General features: G+C 39.3%; 1 protein-coding gene across 1 annotated transcript in view; it reads left to right on the forward strand.

Annotated features, from left to right (window-relative positions):
• Positions 1–7689: 7689 nt before the first annotated feature.
• PPP4R3A (protein phosphatase 4 regulatory subunit 3A) overlaps positions 7690–24449 on the forward strand; it is a 41972-nt gene continuing 25212 nt past the window's right edge. The window contains exons 1-2 of the mRNA XM_071745759.1: positions 7690–7831; positions 16109–16164. Coding sequence (XP_071601860.1) covers positions 7690–7831; positions 16109–16164 — 198 coding nt within the window. The remainder of the gene's footprint in view (positions 7832–16108; positions 16165–24449) is intronic.

Consider the following 24449-nt stretch of genomic DNA (forward strand, 5'->3'; position numbering starts at 1 on the left):
CCTGTTTATTTAGGGCTATCCCTAGTGCTACAGGCATGCACCGCAGCACCGCAGAGGAGAGGCGGGAGGGCCCATGTCACACCGGGAGGGCCCATGTCACACCGGGAGGGCACATCTCATCTCACAGCGTTCACACCGAGCTTCAGCGCCCTGGGGCGTGAAAGCTGCCATACCCTGCACCTCACTGCCACAGACCTTGCCAGCAGTCACACCGTCTCAGCATTCTTCCTGCTGCATCTCTGCTGATAATCCCCACATGCCACTGATGTCTTTTCCAAGTAGTCACAGGAAGTCTCTGAGTTCAGAGCTCTGCTTGGAGGCTTACTGCAGCAACCATGTCACCTTGCAGCAGAGCATTCTGCCACTTTCTTCGATGAGGTATGAAAAAAGACCTCTTTTTCGTGTTTTGACTGTTCCACACCCTAGATGGACTTCCTGCTCCTCAGTTGTCATATTGGAGAAAATATTAACATGCCCTTGCTGTCTTCATGTCTTACAAGAAGTTAAGAGATGTCTGCCACATCCTGTCTCTGGCATGAACCAGAAATGAGCCAACATGTATGGAAAAACAGAGGACTGAGATGGGAAGATAGAATTATGAGAATCTCAACGTGACCTATTCCAAAACCATTAGGTTGTGATTTCTAGGTCACAATAAGTACAAAAAACCTGATTCTGCATTTGGTCTCCTTAGCTTCACTTTTAGCTAGAGAAGAGATGTGATATGAGGGCAGTGCACATTTCCCTCCCTGAACGTGAAGCCTCTGTCACTGCAAAGCTCACTCACAAATTACAGAGCCTGGGCATTCAGGTTCTAACCTCTGCTTCGTAACTTCATATGCAAAATGGAAGATACCAGAGCAGACTTAGGTAATTAGTAAAGTAATCTCTCCAGTAGTTGAACATGCTTCCAATCTGTCTGCTACTCATATTACCTGGATGCAACTTGTACCACAACAGTTCCTGCACTATACAGGTCTTGAATTATTTGCATTTTTAAGGCCATCATTGTAATGAACGCTGAAGTGGCTCATAACATTTAGGACAGAAAAAAATAAGCCTCCATTTGAGTTGCTGTCAATGCAATGGCTGATTCTAAAACATTTCCTCCAAAATCTCAACCTCCTTTTTTTCCAGAACTTTTTCAAATTTCCAAGTTGTTTTTTGCGTTTGTTACATTTTACTATGTGCAGAAATATTGGTAGCTTCACCAGGCTTTTTTCCAGGAACTTTATCCTCAATTTACACAGTTCCAGTCCAGTCTAGCCATTCCAGAAGACTGCTCTAATTAAAGTATCAAGATGCTGAGACTCTGCGTGTGAGTGCGTATGGATGGATGAGTGTCTATCTGCCCGCATCCAGGTGCTACTGCCTTGCTCTGGCTCTGCCCTTTTGGTCTTTCTTCCTTTTCCACCTAGGCAGCTCAGACAAACTGGAAACAGTTTTAACAGTTCCTACACCCAGCCTGGGATGTGCTGAAGGTAATACTTTAGGATGTGCCTAAGATACATAATAGGAAAGTGGGGCTAGTTTTTTATCTTAAGGATTTCTGGTGGACTTTCAAAGCTTGGAAACAAAGTTATGACTTGGAGCTCATCCTTCCTGCCACTCTATCCATCATTTTCTCAAAAGACCACCAACCATATGTGTCTCAGAGAAGTCTGCTGCAGTCTGAGTTACAGATGAAGTACAGGAAATCTTGTTTTAAAAAAAGATACATGGGAGTAAAAGTTATCAATAGAAAGTCTTCCAGAGAAAAAGAAAAAGTACTCAATAGCATAACACTAAAAAGGTTTACAAATACAGTCAACAGGCACAATAATAAATGTAAAAATAGAAATATGCATTGTATAGAGACAGGTAGCATAATTCAGATGTGTCAGGAGTTCCCATCTCATAAAAAGGAGACTTTTCACTATCAGATGCATACATGAACCAGACATGTTCTTTGTATCCAATAGCTTCAGCAGTGCTTTGAAATTCTTCAGCATTTGGTGATGAGGCCTACATAGTTAGATAAAAGTGTAGCATTTCCAGAGAGGTGTATAGGAATTCAGAAGAAATACAGCCTTCACACAGCAATGCAGTTGCACAGAATTATTGCAAGATAGAGCTTCTTGGAAGACTGGGGTCTTTTCAGTGCTGTGGAGTTTAAGATGATAATATGGGTTGAAAAAAAAGATGACATCACTATTGAGGGGATTCATATGCACCATATGTGGAAGGAAGAGTCACAAAATTTTAACTGCCAAGCTACATAGGGTCATGTTTGTAGTTCAAGTAAAAGAACAGGGACACTGCTTCTAAGGTATCAGTGGCAGGATTTGAAAACTAAGCAGCAGCATCTGAGACGTGATTCATAAGTTATGCTGCAAAATAGTACATGCTGCAGGAATCTGATGAGTAGAAGTACAACAAATAGATCTGCAAAAAAATAAAGTTCTGCAGAGTTATCCTTCCTGATTCTTTTCAATTTCTTAAAATCTTTTAACAACAAGGACACCAGAATTATAGAATATGGCATTAAAGCTACTTTTAGTCCTTATGTTACATTCTTCCACATGTTGGTAACTTAAAGTATACCCAAAAGGTATTAGATCTTAGAGACACAGCATGATATAAGACATTTGTGTTGGGTTGCCTAGCTTGTTTCAGAACTGCCATACTATGTATTCCCATAAGTGTCACCTGTATTGGTATTGGGCTGTATTTAGGAGGTGTAACTCAAGAGCACAACCAAGCTATCCCTAGCTGACCATGGTGCCCCTGCCCTGGCTGCCTAAGCCACTTATCCATCAGCTCTTGAATCAACACCATTTATAGGTCAGAATTTTAAGCCAAAGTGTCATTGTTTGCCTTAAAAATGCAGTGATGGCTGGGATGTGCTTATAAATGGCTTGGCCATTCCTTCTCCCCCATCAGAGCCTTCAGTAGATGAACCTGTCTGCTTCTGACCACTCTGTCCTCAGCTGTATGCATAGCTCCTCCAGACTCCCTGAGTCATACACAGTTCTAGCTCATAGAGATTTTACACTGACATTCTAATAATTACTTCAAAGCCTAAATACCATCAGTCCTAACCTTGATTTCTGCACAATTGTCTAGTATGATCTCCAGTTTGTGCTGTATCTGTCACTCTACATCTGACCCATGCAAAGTGAGCTTCTTTCACATAATACATTGTCGACTTTCCAGAAAAATACCCAAGAACTATCCAAATATATTATGTCCACAGCATTAATGATATGAGCAACTTTATAATTTAACAAGAAATTAGACAATTTTTCTGTAAAGCCATATTAGCTGCTGCTATATTTCCATCGTGTAATTCTTTATTGCATCCTGTATCACCATTTTTTGCCTGTGATTGGTATCAGATAAATTTGTATTTTTACCTGTGTTCTCGCTTGTCTGATTTGGATAGTTTATCAAGTCTTCATGTCTTGCAGCATTTCTGCAATACTTTAATTAAAATTATAGTTTATTAAAATATTGATATAATTTCATGCTTCCTGAGATCACACATGTAGACACCTAAAGTTCAAGTTTTTAGGATCTGTGCACCTAAAAATGGTTCTCTGACATAAAAGTTGTTCAATATCCTTCTTAATAATGACCAGGAAGGCACTGTAGAACAAATTTATTTATTAAACAGATCTACTTGTTTTATCTATTAATTTTTTTTTAGATATTGATATAATAGGCTGATAATAGAGTTAAGATTTAGAAAAATCGAGAAGTTTCTAAACTACCAGTCACGCATGCTTATTTTATGTTCTCCTCTGGTTTTCTACGCTTTAAAACTTGTAATGATTGCCAGGTTTCTCTTTTTTCCTGCTTCCTGTATGTATTTATTTCCAACTGTTGTGTTCCGCTTCCCCACTGATCTAGAAATGTTTTTTTCTGAATCTCCCGTCTTTCTTGATCGCAATATCCTGACTTCTTTATAGATGTCTTCTTTACAGACTCCCCCAACTGTGATAGTTATTCTCTGTAATTTTGCTTTTCACTCAGTCACTAATTTTCCGTGGCTTTTTTTTTTTTTTTGAAACTAGTCAAAATATTCATCTTGGGAACAAGCCAGTGTGTGTGTGTGTATAGTATGGGTTGTAACCTTGTTTGCACATACTGAATGTAGCCATTTCCAAATACTCAGGCAAGTGCTGATTTTCATTCTAGCAATTATCATTACCATAATAAAGGCTGAAGCTGTTAGTTTCACTAATAAAATTTTTTCTTTCAGCAAATAACTAGCTAGTATTGCTAGTAACTCTAATAATGCTTTAGTGCATAATTCCAAATTACATGTCTGATCTGAAGTTCTTCATAAGAATAATTTTTTTATCAGCATCTATCAAAAGAAAGTTATCTTATTCTTCAATCCTGACTTCTGTTCAAGAAGCTCTCACAAGTAAACTCATTTTAGGCTGATTACTATTAAATTGATACATATATAGTTACTTTCCTATGAATATGAGAAGTTTAAAACTATTCAGTAATGCATTTCCTCGTTTATTACTTAGTTCCTGGTGTGCCAAAACATCTGCCAGGGCAAGGGCCTTTATTATTTACAGTAATTAAGGGAGATGACTCTTTTAACTCAGTTAAGAATGGCTTCTCACAATCCCTGAAGATATTTTCTTCTGGACACAGTCCTTCAAACCTCTGAAAATGGAGAGCAGGAACTGAGATGTGACCTGACATGCTTTTGCCTTCTAACTCATGACTCTAAGAAAAATAAACTGAGTGTTTGTTTTCTTTCACATCTGCTTTCCAGCATGGGACGTTGCCTTCAGTGCCCAACATTTCTTCTGGAATCACTGGGGTGGAAATGTTTGAAAAAATAAAACCCCTTGCCAAATACAATAAGAATGAGGATAAAGCCTGACCAGTGGGCACTGTTGTTGGCTGAGCATTGTTCAGACTGATATCAAAATAACACAAGGCCAATTCAAAAAAGTTGAACTCAAAATTTTCATAAAGCAACTATGGAAAACTGAAATTTGATTGAAGTTCTGGTTTTCAGTTCACAAAACCCCCCCCCCGAAAGAATCAAAATTACGGTGGACAGTAGTCTCTGCTTACTCTGATAACCACAAGAAGGTACAATTTGTAAATTGCCCCACAAATATTCCTCTTATCTTTTTTGATGTAAATCTTTTTTGAGGTCACAAAAATCCATCTTCAGAACTGCCTAAGAGAAATTCTGGCTCAGGACCTCCCTGGGCGTATCCCCTTTGGGGCTGCATGGGCTGCCAAAGGAAGGTGATGACTGTCTCTCTGTGCAGGTGATGTGTGACAACTGAATCTTTCCAAACCTTCTGTTGCATTAGACCTGAACACCATATTGCCAGCAACTGAGCACAATATATCTTCAGCTACATTATGGACACCCAGATGATACTGGAGGTCTTTCTATTCTTAACCTTTCTCTAAGCATCAGAACCAGGCGAGAAAGCAAGGGCCAAGTGGCTCCACCTGAGCACATCAAGAAAGGAAGCTCACTTGTCTCATGGGGCAAATAGAATAAGAGACAAAGGACAACGGTGCTTGACTGGAGGATTCATTGTGATGTGCAATTCATCCTGGGTTGAAAGATAATAATTTGTGTTTTTTTGTTCAAACCAGCTTCAGTATAACTCACTCGACAAAAAAAAAAAAAAAAAAAAAAAAAAAAAAAAAAAAAAATCAAATCAATATTTCTTTGGAAGTCTAAAAGGAAAATTAATCTGAGTATATGAATTGCAGTGAGTTCCCATGTACATTGCATACCTAGAACAGGCTCTGAAATGGACTCTCAAGCAGTGGTGTGTCTGTGGGGTCCCAAGCCCACTGGCGTTTCTGCCTATTTTAGGGAAATCTGTCAAACATATGCTCACATATTGGCAGCAGTGGCAAAATCAGAGACTCGACAGCTTCTGTTTGTTACTGCAATTGTTAGATCCTATCTTTGCCTGTGGAGGTCCAACAGCCGCTCCATCAGAAGCTGTTTAACTTTTGGACCACTCAGAAACGTGTGGCACAGGAAAAAAAAAAAAAAAAAAAAAAAAAAAAAAATCCTTTGCAAGAGGCCCAGTAGTGCTCACAAAGCAAAAACACCCCAAAACACGGCCCCCGGTGCAGCCCGGGGAGGCGAGGGGCGGGACCAGCTCCCCGAGGACCCCGCTGCGGCGGGACCCGGGGCCGCGCCTTCGACCCCTCGGCAGACGGGCGGCTGCCGGCGGACTCCGCCTCGCCGCCGTGGCCGCAGTACCCGTCACCTCCGGGCCCCGCAGCACCCGGTAAGGTCCGAGGCGCCGCCAAGAGCGCGGGAAGAGGCGCGGCAGGCAGCGGGGGCTCTGCGGCTGTCCCCCTGGGCCGGGCTGGGCCGCCCCTCTGCTCCCTAGGCCCGCGGTAACGGCCTGGTCAGGGCCCCACGCGTGTCCCACCCGCGCACTCAGAGTGCAATCCCGGCAGAGCGCTGCGCGGGGGTGGCGCTGGGCGCGGTGCCGCGGGGTAGAGGCGCCGGTGGTACCGCGCGGGACCCGGCGGCAGCACCGATACCGCCCCAAACCCGCTGTCCGCTCGGGGCGGCTGGCCCTTTAAATGCTGGTGGGCGGCCCGTGCCGCCTCTGGCTGGGAGACCCCGCGCCTCCAGTGAGAGGTGAAACCAAGATGGCGGCCGCGCGGTGACTGAGGCGGAGACGGAGCTGGTGGGAGTCGGGCTGGACGGGCCGTGTTGCACTGCACCGTCGTCCCTCGGCAGGGCAGAGCGCCTCTCTGCCGCCCGGGCTGCTGCGTGCCTGGAGCGCAGCCACGTCGCAGGGTGCGCTGAGAAGTCGGGACTGAGCCGCCGCTGCACCGGGAGGAAGAGGAGGAGGAGGAGGAAGAAGAATATGGCGGCGTAGTCGGGCTGGGAGTGAAGCCGCCGCCTGTGACGGGAGCCCATGGGGAAGCCGAGGCATTGAGCTCGCTCACCCGCTTCATCCCGCCTCGGGACAGGCAGTGTCCGCAGGCCACGGCCAGCCCCGGCGGGAAGGAGGGCGGCTCCTCGAAGCCCCGCGCTGACGGACGGCGAGTGAGGGGCTTTGGGCCTGAGCAGCTGCTGCACAATAGAGCCGAGCTCCAGACTTGGACGAACGGCCCCTCTCCCGCCAGCCTTCCCCCACCCTGCTTCACCCCGGCTTCGCCAGCCTCCCGTCCGCCTTCCTCGGCAGAGCCTCGGCCTCCAGGTTCGCCTGCACCTATCACCCCGGGCTGCCTGGCCGGCCGTTGCCACCCGTGCCATCTGCTGTCCACCGCTGCTTCGACTCCGGTGGATCCGCTTCTCCAGGATCCCTTCTTCACCGCCTCTCCTGTCTGCCCTTCACCCTGCCAGAAGCCTCTCTCGTTTCTGCTGCTCTCCCCTGCATAGTCTTACTGGCCTTTTGTGCAGCACCTGACTGTGTCTGGAGCAGCTCCCCTTTCACATCTTCACCTCTTTTCTGTCCCCCTCTTCCCCTGCGCCCCCTGATCCTGTGTTACCCTCGATAATGAGGGTCCCGTTGGAGCACTGAAGAGGAATAAGAGCAGCTCACTTGGCGTGCCCCTGTGGGTCTGCGACCTTCTTTCCTGCTCCCCTCGTTTGAGGGGGGCATAGCCCCCGACCAACCTCCTGCTTCTCTAGCAACTGCAAGCCAGAGTGGTGGCTGTGGTGGGGCAGGCGGCAGGATGACTGACACCCGGCGGAGGGTGAAGGTTTACACGCTAAACGAGGACCGCCAGTGGGATGATCGAGGCACAGGGCATGTGTCCTCTTGCTACGTGGAGAGACTGAAGGGCATGTCCCTGCTAGTCAGGGCAGAGAGCGATGGTAAGTGTGTGTGTCTGATGGTACAGTCTTTCCTCATCCTACCCAGAAAAGGAGCTGGGCTGGCCTTTTGTCTGTAGCCTTAATGTTTTGCTGTCTAATTCAAATGTTATTTCTAAAAGCAAGGAGGCACATACCGTGGTTAGTTTATACTAGGCTAAGTGAAAGAAACGGAAGATTGCCATCAAGTGCTCTCATAGTAGGCACTTGATTCATAGTGAATACAGTGTTGCATACAAAACACTTCCAGATCTTGTAAGTCTTGTATGGGTCTGGATATCTGTTGATCTATTACTAGATGCCTAGTGCTCTCCAATTTCAAAACTGAGCGTTGTGATGTATCCTTCCTTAGATGTTTCTGGAAACAATCCTCTAATGAAAGGACTTGTTCAAAACGTAGACTTAATTTTTTTTAGTATTAATTTTTAGTCATTAGGTGGCTTGCACTCTCTTATGTATTCCCCTCTCCTTTTCTATAATAACAAGAATTATGCAAGACATTCTAAAAGCTATCAACAGTTATAAAAGTACAATTGTTACAGTAATAAAGAATACAATGGACAGAAGAGTATTTTCAGAGATGCTTTTTTTCTATGAAATGGTAGTTCTCAGTTCTTCAGTAGTTCTAGATCTTCCTGTAAAAAAGATAAATGTAAATGTAATAAATGTGAAATGATGCATTACCAACTTCCTTCACATTTTCTGACAACATACGACAATAGTATAGGTTTAGTAGTAGTATGTACCCCTCTAGCAACATTTGGGTTCGTCTTGATTATTGGTTAAGTAAGTCCATGACTGTTGTGATTCGAGTAGATTTTAAAATGTATACTTTGCAATATCTAACATACCATTTTGCTAGTGAAGTCTGTTAGTGCATGACTTACTACTTCATTAGATATATGGCTACTGTATCCAGTGACTTCTAGATCTGTCAATAGTAATTTTTTTTATTTGGCTTTTTTATTGTGAGAATTAGGAAAAAGAACTTAAACCTTACTGTTTGAGAAAGTTTTTACAAATTACAATAATCTCTGCAGCAAAGATCATTCACTTTTATGGAAGTATCAAACTTTCATCTGAGCATAATTTTCTTAATTGAGCTTCTGATAAGTATGAATCTCAGGGTTTTGTAGCTTCTTGATACTTGAGGTTAAATTCATGCTTGATTTTGTCTATTTTACACTGAAGATGCATGTATAGTTTGTCCAAGTACATAGTGTAAGAGAAAACATTCAAAATGGAAATAGGCTTACTTTAATTTCAACATGAGGGAGGGAAGTAAAAAGGGGGTTATCACTAAATTTTTAGGCTTATCTTGACAGTATTTTGTTTTAGATAGTCCTGGCTGTCTACATGGCTGCCGTGTTTATGTTTAAAAATACGTCATGCCTTATACGCACTATACAATCTACTGATTTATTTTTTTTTTTAAATCTTAGAAAAGAAAGTAAAAGAACTGTAGTTCTTTACCTGCTTGTAGAGAAATAGCTCATTCAAAGTAAAATCCCTCTATTGACTTCCAGTGGGATATATGTGCTTAAGACTGATTAGAACCTGAATTGGACTTTTGTTGCCAGCTTATTTGTTTTAAAGAAACATCTGTAAGAATGGAAAATAAAAATTGGTATAAATGATCCCAAAACAAAGATGAAGTTATACTTTGTATTACATAGCTAAGATGATCTAAGCAAAGCAGAACTGGCTCAGACTTACAAACTGCACCTAATACAGAGAAATATACTTAATAGGATACGTACATCAGGTTTCTCTCAAGCAGGATACATACACTTAAAGAGCACTGAATAATAAGCAGAGCTTAAGGTCTTAATTTAGTAGGTAGTATCAGTCCTGGGTAAATGTGCATTCTATTAATAGGCTAGTTGTTCTAACGTGGTTGTGTAAACAGCTCATAAAATTTTATGTATATTTTGTTTACTCCCAATGTCAGGTTTTTTGTGCATTAATTTTGAAGGCAAATGCAGACATTTTTTGCATGTGAGCAAATGGTTTGGAAAAGGTAAAGCAGACTTGTGTTCTGGGTACTGTGCAATTTGTGTGTTCTGTCACATGCTGTTTGGACTAAATGAAGTAGCTGACTGATTTTTTAAAATTTTTTTGCGCTTTCAAAACATGCAAGTGTTGGGAGCCTGACCTCTGCGCCATTTGCCTCCATGTTTCCAAAGCGTTCTTGTATTGTCTTTCTTCGTCAGCTCCTCCTCATTCTACAATGAAACTTCTTCCTTCCTCCTTTTCTAAATCCGCTTTTCTTAGCGTTTGAGCCGAGATTCATCCCGTTCAGGCAGGCATGTTCTTACTGGCTTCAGGAAGCTGACTGAGAACCTCGGGATCAGGCTGAAGTTGAGGGCTCCGTTTCCTTAGTGGGGGTGGTGGTGGGGAATGTCCGCGGGAGTTTCTGCTCTGTATGGGAAATTCTCACTCCTGTTAAAGGGCCAGTTCGGCTGTGCATAGAGCAGCAGCGGAATTACAAGAGGAGCAGCCCAGTTCATTGGCTTACCGCTGTGGCCTAGCACATAGTTCAGCCTTTTGATTGTACAGCTGTGGCTTGATGCAGGCCCATGGCTGCTTTACAAGTGGCTGAGATTTTATTGCAGGGTCAGAGTGTTTAGATAAGGAAACTATAATCAGTATGCCAAGTCCAAGGTAAACTATAATCTGGAATTAGAGCAGTAAGAACCAAATAAGAGTGCAACTTTTTTATCTATATGACTGGCTTGGTTTTTTTCTTGGGTTGGTTTTTCTTGACAACATCTTAAAAAGAATTTAGAGCAGATGAGTAATTTGTATTGCTATCAGAGATGTTAAAGCTCCCAGGCACTAAATATTAATAGTCATTGCAGGCAATTTCCAGTGATCTGTTATAGCAATAAAATAATATTAGCTGTTTTCTGATGAGATATATTATGCTTTGTAGTAAGGAATTGTATTATTTTATGCTTAAACTGTTAATTTTTTTCTTTTAACTGAAATTTTTTTCTGTGATTTCTAGCTACAGTGTGTTCCACTTGAATTTAGCAGAGCAATATTAAAATATTTTCTTACAAATTATCACCTTTCACATTCTGTGTATATTAGGAAGCCTTTGATTTCTTACCTGTTTCTGACATGCAATTTTAGGCTGCTGTGGCCGGCTTCATTCTTAAAACATCTATGTACACATGTAGATTTTCACTGCATGAATTCAGGTAGCTTTTAGTTTGTTTTGAGACCAGATGACTGCAGTGACCTCTCAAATGAAATTTTCTGTTAAGCTAACTTGTGTGAATTTGAAGGCTTAAACTTTTAATTAAAGCTTACTAGTCCTGTAACTAAACTTTTTGATAAGCCAAAGTGAACTCCCCTTTGGAGGCTGCATTTACCAGCTGTCTTTAAGGAGCTGTCTGGGGACTTCTGTTCACAAGTTTCAGTTTGCCACTTCTTAATGCTGTGTGTTAATGACTTGTACCACAGGGTAGACATCCACTCTGCTTCTTTAGACTAGGTACCAATAATCCTGTAATACTGGCAGGAGGTTTGCCAAAATTTGACTTAAGTTTGCTTTACCTTCCTCGAGCTAAAGGAATTGGTTTTATCTGATTTTAGGAAAGCAACACAGAAAATTTTGTGGTTTTATACTCAACTGGATCAGTCTTCTCTAATATTGGGGTCTGATCCTTCAGGTCTTCTTGAACCTTGGTTTGAGCTGCTTCTTAATCCAGTTCTGTGGATTGATTCCTGTGATTCAGAAGCAGCTGAGCTGGTTGCAGAAGTTAAACTTCTATGTAGATCTCGGGGGGGGGGAATGTCTCTTGAATTGATATTTCCATTTAAGCATCAACATGTTTGTACTGATGAAGAGTAATGAGTGACGCTGTACCTTTTGTCCTTTTGAAGAAGAATCCACAAAACAATTCGGTGGGAGAGGAGCAGTATTCTGTATCAGCAGGTCTCCTCCACATGTGTATATGTAAACAAGTCTGCAGATTTGTTGTTAAAGGCTACGAATTGGGATATTTGATGGTTCTCTAATTATCTCTGACAACAGCATTGTATATCTGGATGTAATCTCTTTTGAGCAAATCTTTTCCTTATACATGCATTTTTTTCACAGCACAGAACAGGGTTATTATACTAACAAAAAAAACCCAGCTGTGCTACACTGCACTACAGTGGCAAATAACAGAATTCTGCAAATCAGTGTTTTCCTCATTATAGGTGGTTTCAGGTGTTACTTTCTGGCACCAATGTATTGCAGTTACCCTTTCAAATTCATTCAGGGCTATAATTTAGAAAATAACTACATCTGCATAATTTTGGAGGGTTATCAAAACTGTATCTTAAGGTGAATTTTCAGGTCTTAATCTAACTTTGAGTAGAGTCATCGGGTCAATGAAGATGAATTTTTTTTTTTTGGTGTATTTTTATAAAGTAAACTGGATATTCTTAACATAATCTAGGAAAATACCAAGAGGAAAATACATACATAGAAAGTAGTTGTTTATGATGAAGAGTAAGCATATTGAAATATATTTAGGAATTAAAGCTGATACAGTCTTTGAATAGAGAAGAACTTAATTTGCAGTATGTTGAATTTCTGTAACCTTTTTGTAAAGGGTATATTTGTGTTACTGTTGCCTGGTTCCCAAAAGCAAGTTACAGAGGCCTATGCCTGCCTCATAATAGGCCAGGGGCCTGATGCTGCAAAATTTACTGTATGAAAATAAGCTCACTGAACTAGCTAGTAGAACAGTCATTGATTTTGAGATGTTCAGCCCTTGGATTTGGGGCAGTTATAGATAGAGTGCACTTTAATAATGTTTTCATTGTAATGAAATGTTTTAGTAACGTTTTCATCTCCAAATTCACATTGTACTAGGTACTGTTTGGAATGGTGAGGAATAAGTTCCATCATGTGGTAATGAGAAGTAAGTCAAGCCTTATAAGGCTTGATTTGTCTTTCCTGCAAGCGTCAGGTTTAGTTGAGAAGAAAAAATTCTCTTTTGTGGTAAGTCTAGTAAAGAGGTCATTCTCTAGTGTCTGCTTTGAGCCTGGAAGATGAAATGTCTCCATTTTTTTTCAAGTTTACCTTTTTGAACATATTTTGTCAAATGTGGCATTCAAGTTGCATGTGATATTTTGCTAACTTCCATGTCTGTAGATCTGTGTTCCACACTTAAAGTACATAGAAATTATCACTTGCTTTTAATTCTTATGAGATTGTAATTCATATTTGCTGTTATTAAAAAGAGACAGTAAAGACTTGCTAGAAGTTGGTCAACTAAATTAATAGGACAAAATAATACTTCTACACTTCCTGTAGTTGAGGCTGAGGTTCTGAAACTGAAAGTAAGGTTGAAGTGAAGTACTGCCTATCACTGGTGATTGTAGAAATGGGAATGAGGAAATTCAGATTTCACTAGGCACACCCAAAATTTGAAGCTTGAGACTATGGCCTGAGTACCACAGTGTATTTGACCCATCAGTAAAGTTCCTCTTAGATGTTTTCTCTTTGTCCTGCTCTATGTTTGTGATTTTTTTTTTAAATTTGTTTTTCTTTAGTTGTGTTGTCACTGTTAAGTAAGCTTCTTTTGTTAACAGTGTTATTGCAGGTAAGAAAACTGGAAAACTTTTTTTTAAAAAAAAAAAAAAAAGGAATGGGTAGTATACAAGGTATTGGGGGAGCTTGCTTTTTTGTTGTCTTGTTTTCCCTTGAGGGCTGTTTAGTTCAGTTCTGTTGTTGGATTGTATCTCAGTTTGTAAACAGCTCTTGCTGCGGGAGCAGTTGAGACAGTGGTAGCTTCTCAAGCCAGTTTCATTTGTGAAGGATACTTGTAGAATAGACTTAAAAGAGGCAGCCATCACAGGTAAGTCACTTTGTTAATGAAAAAATAAGTGGGTATTTTATCACATACATAGTAAGCTAAAGAATATAAAAATCCTTGGTAAAGCTCTTAAATTCAGGAAGTAATAATCTCTTATGAGACAGCATACTGCTTGGATATTTATGTAATTTTGTTTAATGGTACACCACTTTTTCAGCAAGTGAAGTTCTGTAATCTGATTCTTCAGTTTCTCTCCTCACCCCTCCTCCAGTCTAAGATCTTTATCAATGACATAAACAGTGGGATCAAGTGCATCTTCAGCAAATTGCAGATAACACCAACCTGAGTGATGCGGTTGACATGCCCAAGGGACAGGATGCAATTCAGAGGGACCTGGACAAGCTTGAGAAGTGGGCCCATGTGAACCTCATGAGGTTCAGCAATGAGAGGTTCAAGGTCCTACACCTGAGTTGGGGCAAATCCCTGGTATGAATAGAGGCTGAAAGGTTAAGGGATTGAGAGCAGCCCTATGGAGGAGGCCTCAGGGGTGCTGCTTGATGAAATTCTGGGCATGAGTTGTCAGTGAGCACTTAGAGCCCAGAAAGCTGACCGTATTCTAGGCTGCATCAAAAGAAGCAAGGCCAGTAGGTAAAGAGAGGTGATTCCGCCCCTTTGCTCTGATGAGACCCCATCTGGAGGACTGTGCCTAGCTCTCTGATCCCCAGCACAAGAAATTCATGGCCCTGTTGGAGTGGGTCCAGAGGAAGGACACAAAAATGATGAGGAGGCTGAAGCACTTCTAGGAAACCAGGCTGAGAGAGTTGGAGTTGTTTAACCTGTGAAAGAGAAGTCTCCAGGAAGACCTTATTGCAGCCTTTTGAGATTTAAAGGTTGTAAGAAAGATGGGGACAGTCTTTTTAGTAATGCCTGTTTCAGTAGGGCACCAGGTAATGGTTTTAAATGAAAAGAGGGCAAATTTAGGCTTATATACAAGGAAGATATTTTTTTTTTTTACTGTGAGGGTTGTGAAGCACTGGCACATTTTGCCCAGAGAGATGGTAGGTGCCCCATATCCCTGGAAAAATTCATTATCAAGTTGGATGGGATGCTGGGCAACCTTATCTGGGTGAAGATGTCTGTGCTCATTGAAGAGGGTTAGGAACTAGAATATCTTAAAAGGTTCCATCCAGACCAAACTGTTCTATTAGTGAGTAGGGATTCCTCATTAAATGAGTGTGGATATTTTTAATAAATGAAACCCATGGCATTGGGGATACTTGGTAAGCAAACACTGGTTTGGGATATTTTTTTGCTGTGGATTTTATAACTGATATATTCTTCAGATAGTGAAAACCACTAATCGTTGATTCTGCTGTGAGATTTGGAAGTACAGTTTTCCAAGTATACTTTTCAAATCCAAGTAATTTTTTTGTCATGTCTTCCAAGTTTCCAGGCTTTTATATTGGAGGTTGTTGAAGGATTTTAGTTTTTCATTAGTGTAGATTTTTGTGAGGATGTTTGAAAAGTACTCTGGTAATATAAAACTGCCTTAGGGCAATAGTTAAGAAACTGAGAAGTTTGGACTTAAATAATAAATTTAAGCAGGTAAATAAATGGATTGATGCCTGTTTATAGGTACTTGCAGCCTTATGGCTTAATTACAAAACTGACTTTTTAAGTTAATTTATCAATATTTGTTTGAGTATGTTGAGTGAAGTTCTGCAGATACATAAATTGATCTCATGGCTGTAAAGAGTTCCTCATGCTCTGACATTTGTGCAGCTGAGCAGAAAGGTGGATGGGGGGAATGGTTGCCCCCAAAATAAAAGCATTTTTAAGTGTTTTTTTCACTTAGATCAGCCCTCCCCTCCAAACCATTTAAATGAGATGTGTTAGCAGTAATGTTTACATAAAAGAGAGGCCAAGAAAGCACTGACATTAGAACAAGATTTCTGTTCTGGGTCTTAAATCTGTATAAGTTGCAGTGAAACCATTGTTCCAAAGATTATAATATCTAAAGATTTTTGTTATTAGCAGTCACAATGGAGGCTGCTCTAAGCATTAGTCTCTAGGTATGCTTCCCAGCAAACTGATTTAAGTGTTTTAGCTGAACTTCAAGAACAAATACCACATGATTAGCAAACTTTGTACAAAACTGCAGTGAATGATCTATGGAATGCAGTTGTGATGCTTTTGTGTGCTGATTTGTTGCAAACTTTATAATATCTAAGAAATGTTCCATGGAGGTCATTCCTGAGAATAAGAAAGAGGTTAAAAATCCAGGCTTCAAACACTTCTGAATGTTCTGTACAATATGAAAAATATCTTAGAGGAAAAATGAAGTTGAACTGTAGAGCATGGGTTTAGCAGGCTTATTGTTGGGAGAAAAGGTGTTAATAGGTACTGGGGGAAAGAGTGATCCTACATGTGTAAATAACATGGTACTTTTTTTTTCTAGGCTCTCTACTTTTGGAGTCCAAAATTAACCCGAACACAGCCTACCAGAAGCAACAGGTAAACGGGTTTTTTTCCTCATGTTTAAAGGCAGGTTCTTTAAGTTCAACAGTGCAGTATATTGCTTTTGCCTCTGCTGAAACTTATATTGTATGTTTTTGTACAAAAAAATAGGAGGCAAAGTAGTTTTCAGTATTTTTGTTCATTTTGTGAGATGAGTGGTTTTTTTCCTCTGCATTTTTTGTGTATATAGATAACTTGGTTTTACACCAAACAGTGCTTTGCGAGGGATGGGCAGAGCATAGTTGTGGAAATCACAAAGTAGCTGATGTTACTGAGGTTTATAGTATCTGAAATTTATAGTCTAGCTTTTTTCTTATTTATATTTCAGATGCTACAGATTTCAATGTATTTTATTTAAGAGAAGACTAGGCTTTAAAGCTGTTTACATGTTTACCTTTGTTTGGCTTTTAATTGGAAGATGGATCTGGGTTACTACTGCTTCAGAGCATTCTGTATATATAAAAGCAGCTTCTCACCTCTAGTTTGCACTTCCATTATTTAAGCCACACATTTTGGGCCCTAAAGAATTCCACTCAGATGAGTGAGAAGTGAATTGTAGATCTTGCACTTTCTTTCCTGTTCTTATCTCATGGGTGCTGAGAAATTACCCTTAGAGGTTTAGAAATGTTGAACCAGATTGCAGTTTGTTGCCTGTCTGGTCAGTTCAGACTTATAAAATTCTGTCAGGTACTGTTTAATATACTGAAACACTCTTCAGTGTTCAGCTTTAATAATTTATTTTAAAAATAGGCACACTGTAGTTTTGCTCGCAGGCAGACCCATTGGTTGTGTGGCTGCAGCTGTTTATAGGATTGCATGTTGAACTGAATGGAGAGAACCAGTCTGGGTTAAAAATATCCTCCCTTAGAAACTTTAACCTGTGTGTTCCCCTTTATATAATTCATCATGCACCTTGTAAACAGCCTGTTCTGAGCAACTGGTAAGGACACTGTGGGGTGGAGGAAGTAAGAAAGGAAAAGACCAGGAAAAATGGTAATCAAAGTAACTTTTAGTTGTAATTCTGACTAACTGGAAGTCATGGTTTTATGATGCAGTAACGCAAGCTCTAGGACACATTGAGTATTTCACAGCTCTGTGGCATAAAGTGCTGATCTAGTGTAAACTTGATTTACTGGTTCAAATCTGTTTTAAAGAACACTGAGGGGTGAGCTTTGTATCAGTAGGCTTTATGACAGATTAAACGTGAAGCCTGCTTAAAGTAGGCATAAAATTGTAAGATCAGTCTAAGCCACTACACATGCCTATCAATGCAACAGCATTTTCTATCTGTGCTCCTTGCTCCATTGGGTCAGACATAAATTGTAGTCCAGCAGTGCACAAATCCAATATTGTATAATATTTTTAAAACATAGTTAGAGAAATACAAATATTAAGTATTATTATGTCATGTTAGAATAAGACTTTTCTTGTTTGAAGAAGAAAAAGTGCTGTTCTTAAAGCATATTCTTAAATAATAGCATATTCTTAAATAGACAGGAATTGTTCATATCATTGAAGCAAAACAGTTTCTAATATAGGTTAAATTTCAGGCTCCACTCTGAGCCTTAGAAATGCCAATTTTCTCCTGGTATGTGTATTAATTTTACTTTGTGGCATGTCATCTTTCATGTGAGGCTTACTCATTTTTTCCCTTAGTAAAAGGTGAATTCAGAGTTAAAATCTGATTCTGTATGAGCTAAGCTTGGAGTTTAGCAGCTCAAAGGAAGAGTTGCTGCTTTTCAGCTCTGTTCCTAGGACTCTGAACTGCCTGAATTCACTAAAGCACAAGAAAATCAACTTGATGCTCCAAATCCTTCTTCAAAAACTGGTAACTTGTTATGCCAGTTGCTTTGTGTTCTTCAACAAGCTGTATAGATGTCTTTGCAGTGAAGAGTGAAGTTCTTCACTGGTCAAAGAATCTTCTCCCTGTGATGCACTGTTACTGACAACTGTCACAGCCATAGTTCATTCTGTGAACACAATAGCTTTAAGATCTGAGTACAAATTTTCTTGCTGCTTCTGCTCTCTTGGCATGTAAAACATCCATGGAAATAAATAAAAAAAAGCCCAAAATGGTAACAAAACAACAACTGAAAAAAAACACCCCAAAACCATACTCTGTGAACCTGAGCTTCAAGTAAAATTTTGTCTAATTGTCTGCTTTAGGTTTCTTGGGGATTAGGATTGAAAGTTGTGACTACTGTATGTTGTTGTTTGGTCAGGTCTCTGTGAACATGTAAGTTTTTATCTACTTGGTGGTAGGTAAAACTGTCTGCTTTTCCTTTTGGAGAGAAAAATACAGAATAACCAGTGGTAGTTTCTGGATGCTCTGAGTTGTGTACCTCCTGGCAAACTCATCCTTTCGTAACCTAAAAGAAAGGAATCTGTATGGGTAAAACTATCTAGAAAGAAAACAACTTGAGAAACTGAAGTCTCATGGCTCTGAAAAAGCATAATATTTCTTATGTTAAGGTACTGTTTGTAGGCAGAAGATTCCTTCTGAAAAAGCAGAATGTGCATCATAGAGCCACCAGCTACCTGACTAGTCTTGATTAATGCTATATTTTAAGTTATATTGGTATTCTTATTTTAAAATGTTACAATAATGAATGGTCTTATAATTTAGGTTCAAAATATATGGGTTTAGTTATTGTAAAGTAGCACACAGCGTAAAGGCAAAATTTGTTTTGTAAGTGGACTTAGTTAAACAATGGGTTGCTGAACCACACATAGAATACTTGAGTTTTCCTCATCTGTTGTTGATTGTTCTCTTAATATACTAGTAAAAGTAAAAGGTATTTTCATTGCAATGTCAGTGGTGAAGTCAGTTTTCACAATTCAAGCCATGCACCTGTTGTTGTGGTTTTGGATTTTTTTAAAGAAACCAATAATGTCACAATTCCAGAATGCCAGTGACAGAGGTACTGTTCCTAAACAAGTGAGGCTTATTCAGAAAATGAGTAATTGCTCTATTGTTTTAGGGCAGCACACCTCTTCCTCTGCAACCTTAAAAGGCAGAATAAGCTCTGTGTACATCTCGTTTTATCTAAGGAGAATCAGCGTAAGGGTGTGGACTGGGGTGTATACTTTTCAATGTACTTTCAATATACCTTCACAACAGAATTTATGACTTAAATCTTAAACTTTATTTTAGGTACATCCATGTACATGCTGTAACTCAGTGATGAAGTATGTATTGCATCCCTTTCTGTACCTGAAACAGGCAGACTAGGGTTGATGACTGCTTCCACCTACAAAGTCTTGTCTCTGCAGCAGAAACTTCAGTATCTTGTGGCTGCTGCTATGTAACTCAAATGGGGCTGTCCTTTAATGATGGAGAGCAGACTTTATTAATAACAAAGCTAAATTTTGGAAAAATTCGGAAAGGCACTTACAGCAGAATGCTCAGATAATACAGATCTTTCTGCCCTTGCTGTCAGGACAAGCAAGGCAAGAGTGAAACCATTTGAATAAAATTTGTGCCTGTTGCAGCTAAGATACTAAGTGGTTTTGTGGGGTGAGAGGAGAAACAAGGGAAGGAAGTGCTGTTGGCTTTGGGGTGGTTTTTTTTAAAATGATTTTTAATAATTTTAGACCACATATTCCTTTATGTTCACTGTGTTTTCCTGCAAAATCTAATTTTCTGCTGGTTCTGGATATGTCACTATGCCAGTGAGTTGCGGTTCTGTTGTAGAGCTAATAAACTGATTTTATTCCATATGGTTCATGGAAATGCAGCTATGAAATCAGTAACTTGAGAAGTCATGTATGATTGTTGAGCTTTCATAGGAGTGATAAGAATACATTCTGCCTAAAAATTGAGGGTGCGTTTGTGTTACTCAGTCTTTTGTTAACTTGTTAGCATATCCAAGTTCTAGGTGAATGAATGCACAAAACCAAATGCAGAACTGAAACCTTGTGTTTTATTTAAGCTAGTGTAGGGTTTGGAAAACATCCCTTAGGAGGAGCGACTGAGGGTGTTGGGGCTGTATAGTCTGGGGAAATGGAGGCTGAGGGGAGACCATATCACTGTTTACAAATACGTGAAAGGAGGTTGTAGTGAGTGGGGTTGGTCTCTTCTCACTGGTGACAGATGACAGGACAAGGGGAAATGGCTTCAAGTTGCATCAGGTGAAATTTAGGTTGAATATCAGGAGAAACTTCTTTACAGACAGGGTTGTTAAGCAATGGAACAGGCTCCCCAGGGAAGTGGTTGAGTCTCTGTCCCTGAATGTGTTTAAAAAGTGCCTGGATGTGGTGCCTGGGGACGTGGTTTAGTGGTGGGTCATTGGGAATAGGGTAACAGGGTTAGGACAAGGCTGGACTTGATGATTTTGAAGGTCTTTTCCAGCCTGAGCAATTTTATGATTCTGTGATTACTTGGGTGGGTTTTTTTAGCCTTAAATTCTGTTGCAGCCTACCTACAACTATATATATTTAACTTTAAAAAACTGGGTAGTGTCAGTAGTTTATTTCTTAAGCGGGGATGCTTAAACTAAACTTTTGACTGTAAATAATTAGCTATCAAGATGCTGAAAGGTCATTTGACGTGTCCAGGGAACTGTCTGTAACTGAACAATGTAAGGGCTTAAATAAGGTAGACTAGCAATCAGGCAGTCCAAGAGGGAAGAAAAAGCCTTCCTCTGAATTTCCAGTAGGACCAGAAAAGTATCATAAGCTTAAATCATTTGAGGGCTAGTTGAAGGAGATTAATCTGGTGGTTAAGAAAGTAGACTAAATCTCACAGGGCTACCAAGAGGGTATTTTGGAGCTACAAAGGAGGCGAGAATTCTATCTGGACATGAACACCAGTGAGAGGACATTGTCAAACAAACAGTTTTTTTTTTTTAAATAAAATTAGGAAAGAAATCTTAAATAGTTTTATGGCAGGATTGAGTCCTGAGTAGTAGTTCCTCTGTCATTCATTATGAAAGCCCAGGGCTTGCTTTAGAGATTGTATGAATGCTATACAACTCACTTGCTACCCAGCTTGCTAATAGCAAAATAAAACTGATTTAATGTCTAATAAAAGCATGACTTCTATTGAGTATTAACAATGAGAACTTAAGACTGTTAGTGTGTATTCAGCAATCTTTCTATTTAGAAAAGTAAGCTTTTTTAAATTAATTTCAGAAAGTGAGAGGAAACCATATGGTTGCTACACTAAGCCCTGTTCCTCTTACGTACAATTGCTGCTGCTTCCTATCCTTAACTATTGCAGTGTATTTTTGAAGGTTAGCTTCTTAGGATTGAAGTCTCAAATAAAACTGTAACATGCAGTAGTGCTCCCTTGAAAATCTCTAACCGGAACTTGTTCCATAAAAGGTTGAAGCAGCCAGAAGCAAGACAGGTAGCTGAGAAATCCTTGATTGTACCCTGAAGAAGTTTTGCCTCAGGCTGCATCTTTAAGCATAAAAGTATAAAAACCAACCTCTGTTGGTAGAAATTATAAATACCTCTTTATGGCAATGTTAAATATGTAGGTCTTGTAGAAAGAGACCGTGCTTAGAGTTTTTGCATAAAATAAAGAATTCCTGATAGAGTTGTCAAAATGAGCACTAATGTGAAAGATAAATTTGCATAAATGGTCTTAGGGAAACAGCCAGTCCTGTATGTGCTAAGGTAGTGATGATATGCCCAGCCGGCATTGTTGTCAATATTTTTTGTGAAGCAGCAAAATATTTTCAAACTTGGAATAAGATTGTGAACTCTACTTAAGTGGTTTCCTCATTATCATCCTATTTAGAAAAGATCTGGCCAAGAATTCTACTGTGTCTTGAAAAATCTGAGGAGCTAGAATTCTTGCAGACCCTTCAATGATAAAAAAACATTTGTCCATGTTTATGACTCAGTTCCCTCAGTGTAGCTATAATTCAGTACTGGAATTTCACATTTTAATTCTCTTTAACAACTAGTTAGATAAGAACAAATTTTAGATGTTTATTTTAGTTATCCCATCCAGTTCCTTGTCTAGAGGCTAATATTTTGTGATTTAAAAAAAAGTATTTTTATGAAGCAGAAGCAGAACTGCTTTTATGGATCGTGTAAGATGTAAGATTTTATTCTCATAGTGGTGTAATGTGTAAGACTTATCTCCGTACCTCTCTCACCAATAGCAACTGTTATTAAGCATATTCATTCACATGCCTGTTTTCTCATGGAATGGAGGAGGCAGTCTGAAGAAATTTCAGTTGCTTTTTGAAATTGTAGGAAATAATATTTAACATTTGGTAGCAACATACAGTCCTGTTCTACAACTGAGAGAGAAATCCAGAGTATTTAGAGGGCTCAAATTACACTAAGGAAATTTAAGATCAAACAGGTAGAAAGATTACTTTAAATAAAACAAACAGAAAGTAGACTTGATTTAGGTAGGGTTTTTTTATTTTTACATCTAGAATTTCCTTCAGTCACTTTTCCCTACATGCGTAAGTCTTGTAGTGCTCCTCTTCTGGATGATTACAAGCTTTGTAGGATTAAGAAAAAGGAATTAGATTAACAGCTGTCTGCATTTAACAGTGAATTTAAACTTTGACTGAACTGTGTCTTGTGCAACAGAGAGAAGTTCTTTTCTCCCTTTGTTTCCTGCTCTCTTTTTAAAATAGAGGCAAGAAAGCATTTATAAACAAATACTCAATTACTAAAGATCCAGGGACTAGCAATTGATAGATTTCTGTTGAGATGCTGTTATAAATCTATAATATGAAATCCTTGTGTGATTAGACAGCAAGTAACTAATGATTTCAAATTGTTAATTCTGGCAATTGGAAAATACTTTCCTGATTATTAATAGACCAAGACTGTACTTACTTGTGTTCTTTTTGTAATTTCACTGTTTGTTAGTCACATTCTTCATAGAGATGTAAATAAATTTTCATATTTTGGAAATGGCTTGCTTAGAAATCTAACTGCTTTCACTAAAATGGAAATGTATTCAAATAGGAATATTGTGAGTGCTGCTAGGATCTGCTTAAGATTTAGTATGAAGGTGGTGTATTAAATAAAATGAGTACCCCTTAGTAGGGAGCTGATGAAACAGTGGCCTTGAAAATTACTGCAGTATAAATACTAATTACAGAGATTAATCAATTACGTTTTGAACCTGATGCATACCATCATTACTGCAGTAAGGTATGTGCAGATTTTAAATATGATTAAAAAAAAGATTTACCATTTTTCTTTTGGACTTTTCTAAATTTTTGTACACTGTTATTTTTATTATGTAGGAGTCAGCAGTACTAGGTGCTGTCAATCTGGTATTACCAGAGTATTTGCACCATGTCCTGTCTTGTAGAGAATAAACTATTAATTGTGACTTTCTTCTTCCTTTTGTATTTTGGAGGTGGTCTTCCTAAATCCCTTTCTTCTGTGTACCACCTCTTCCTCAACCTTTGGAAAAGGAAAAGGTAAACTATTTGCCATTTGCAAGGTAAAGCCACCAGTGCCTCTGAAGCAGTATAGCTGCTCTGGTAATGGCAAATTGATTATATTGTATGGCTTGCCTGAATCCGAATGGAGTTAACTGATCATGCCATTTAGATTATACTTTAGTTTAAGGAGTGCATATCGACAGTGAAATGTAAGATTTCTCTTTATCCTCAACATTCATTTTAATATTTGAAATCAGTGAAGCCTAATTAAACTGTCTTAAATTTTACAAATTCCTGGCAGCTTAGAGTGCTTTTGCAACTTTTAAAAATTAATTAATTTGGGAATAATCACTCTAAGAAAAAATCTGCACTCATTCAAGCAAAAATACTCTATGGTTCTCATTGAAATATAATTGGAAGAATTCTCATGCCAATAGATGTCTTCCTCTAGTGAGTAAATTAATATTTTAGCACTTAATTGAAAAAAGGTCAGTATCATGGAGCTATATATAGTTACTGTGATTGTATTTGAGCTAGCTGTTTCAGGAAGGCAAAATTCTTCTAAAATAACTTAATTCTATATGTAAATAATGCAGATTATATTTTCCTCTTTTATTATTCTAACAGTTATTTAGCAAACTGTCTGTAAAGTAGTGCATCAGATACCTTACTAGTGTGCAGTATTGCTGTTTGCCCCATCAATTTTCACTTTCATATATTGTTTTTGAATGCAATATGAAGTCTCTGATAAACTTTTGAACTATTGTAGTAAGCAGATGGGGAGCTTAAGTGTCTGGGCAGTAAACTAGCTAAGCACAGTTTCAGGGAACTTCTGGAAATCTAGGATGAAACATCTTCAGAATTGTACTTAAAAATGGTGCGTGTGATTCAGTGTAATAGCTCTGCATACTC

The sequence above is a fragment of the Heliangelus exortis genome, chromosome 5, assembly GCF_036169615.1.
Source record: "Heliangelus exortis chromosome 5, bHelExo1.hap1, whole genome shotgun sequence".
In the NCBI taxonomy this organism is placed as follows: domain Eukaryota; kingdom Metazoa; phylum Chordata; class Aves; order Apodiformes; family Trochilidae; genus Heliangelus; species Heliangelus exortis.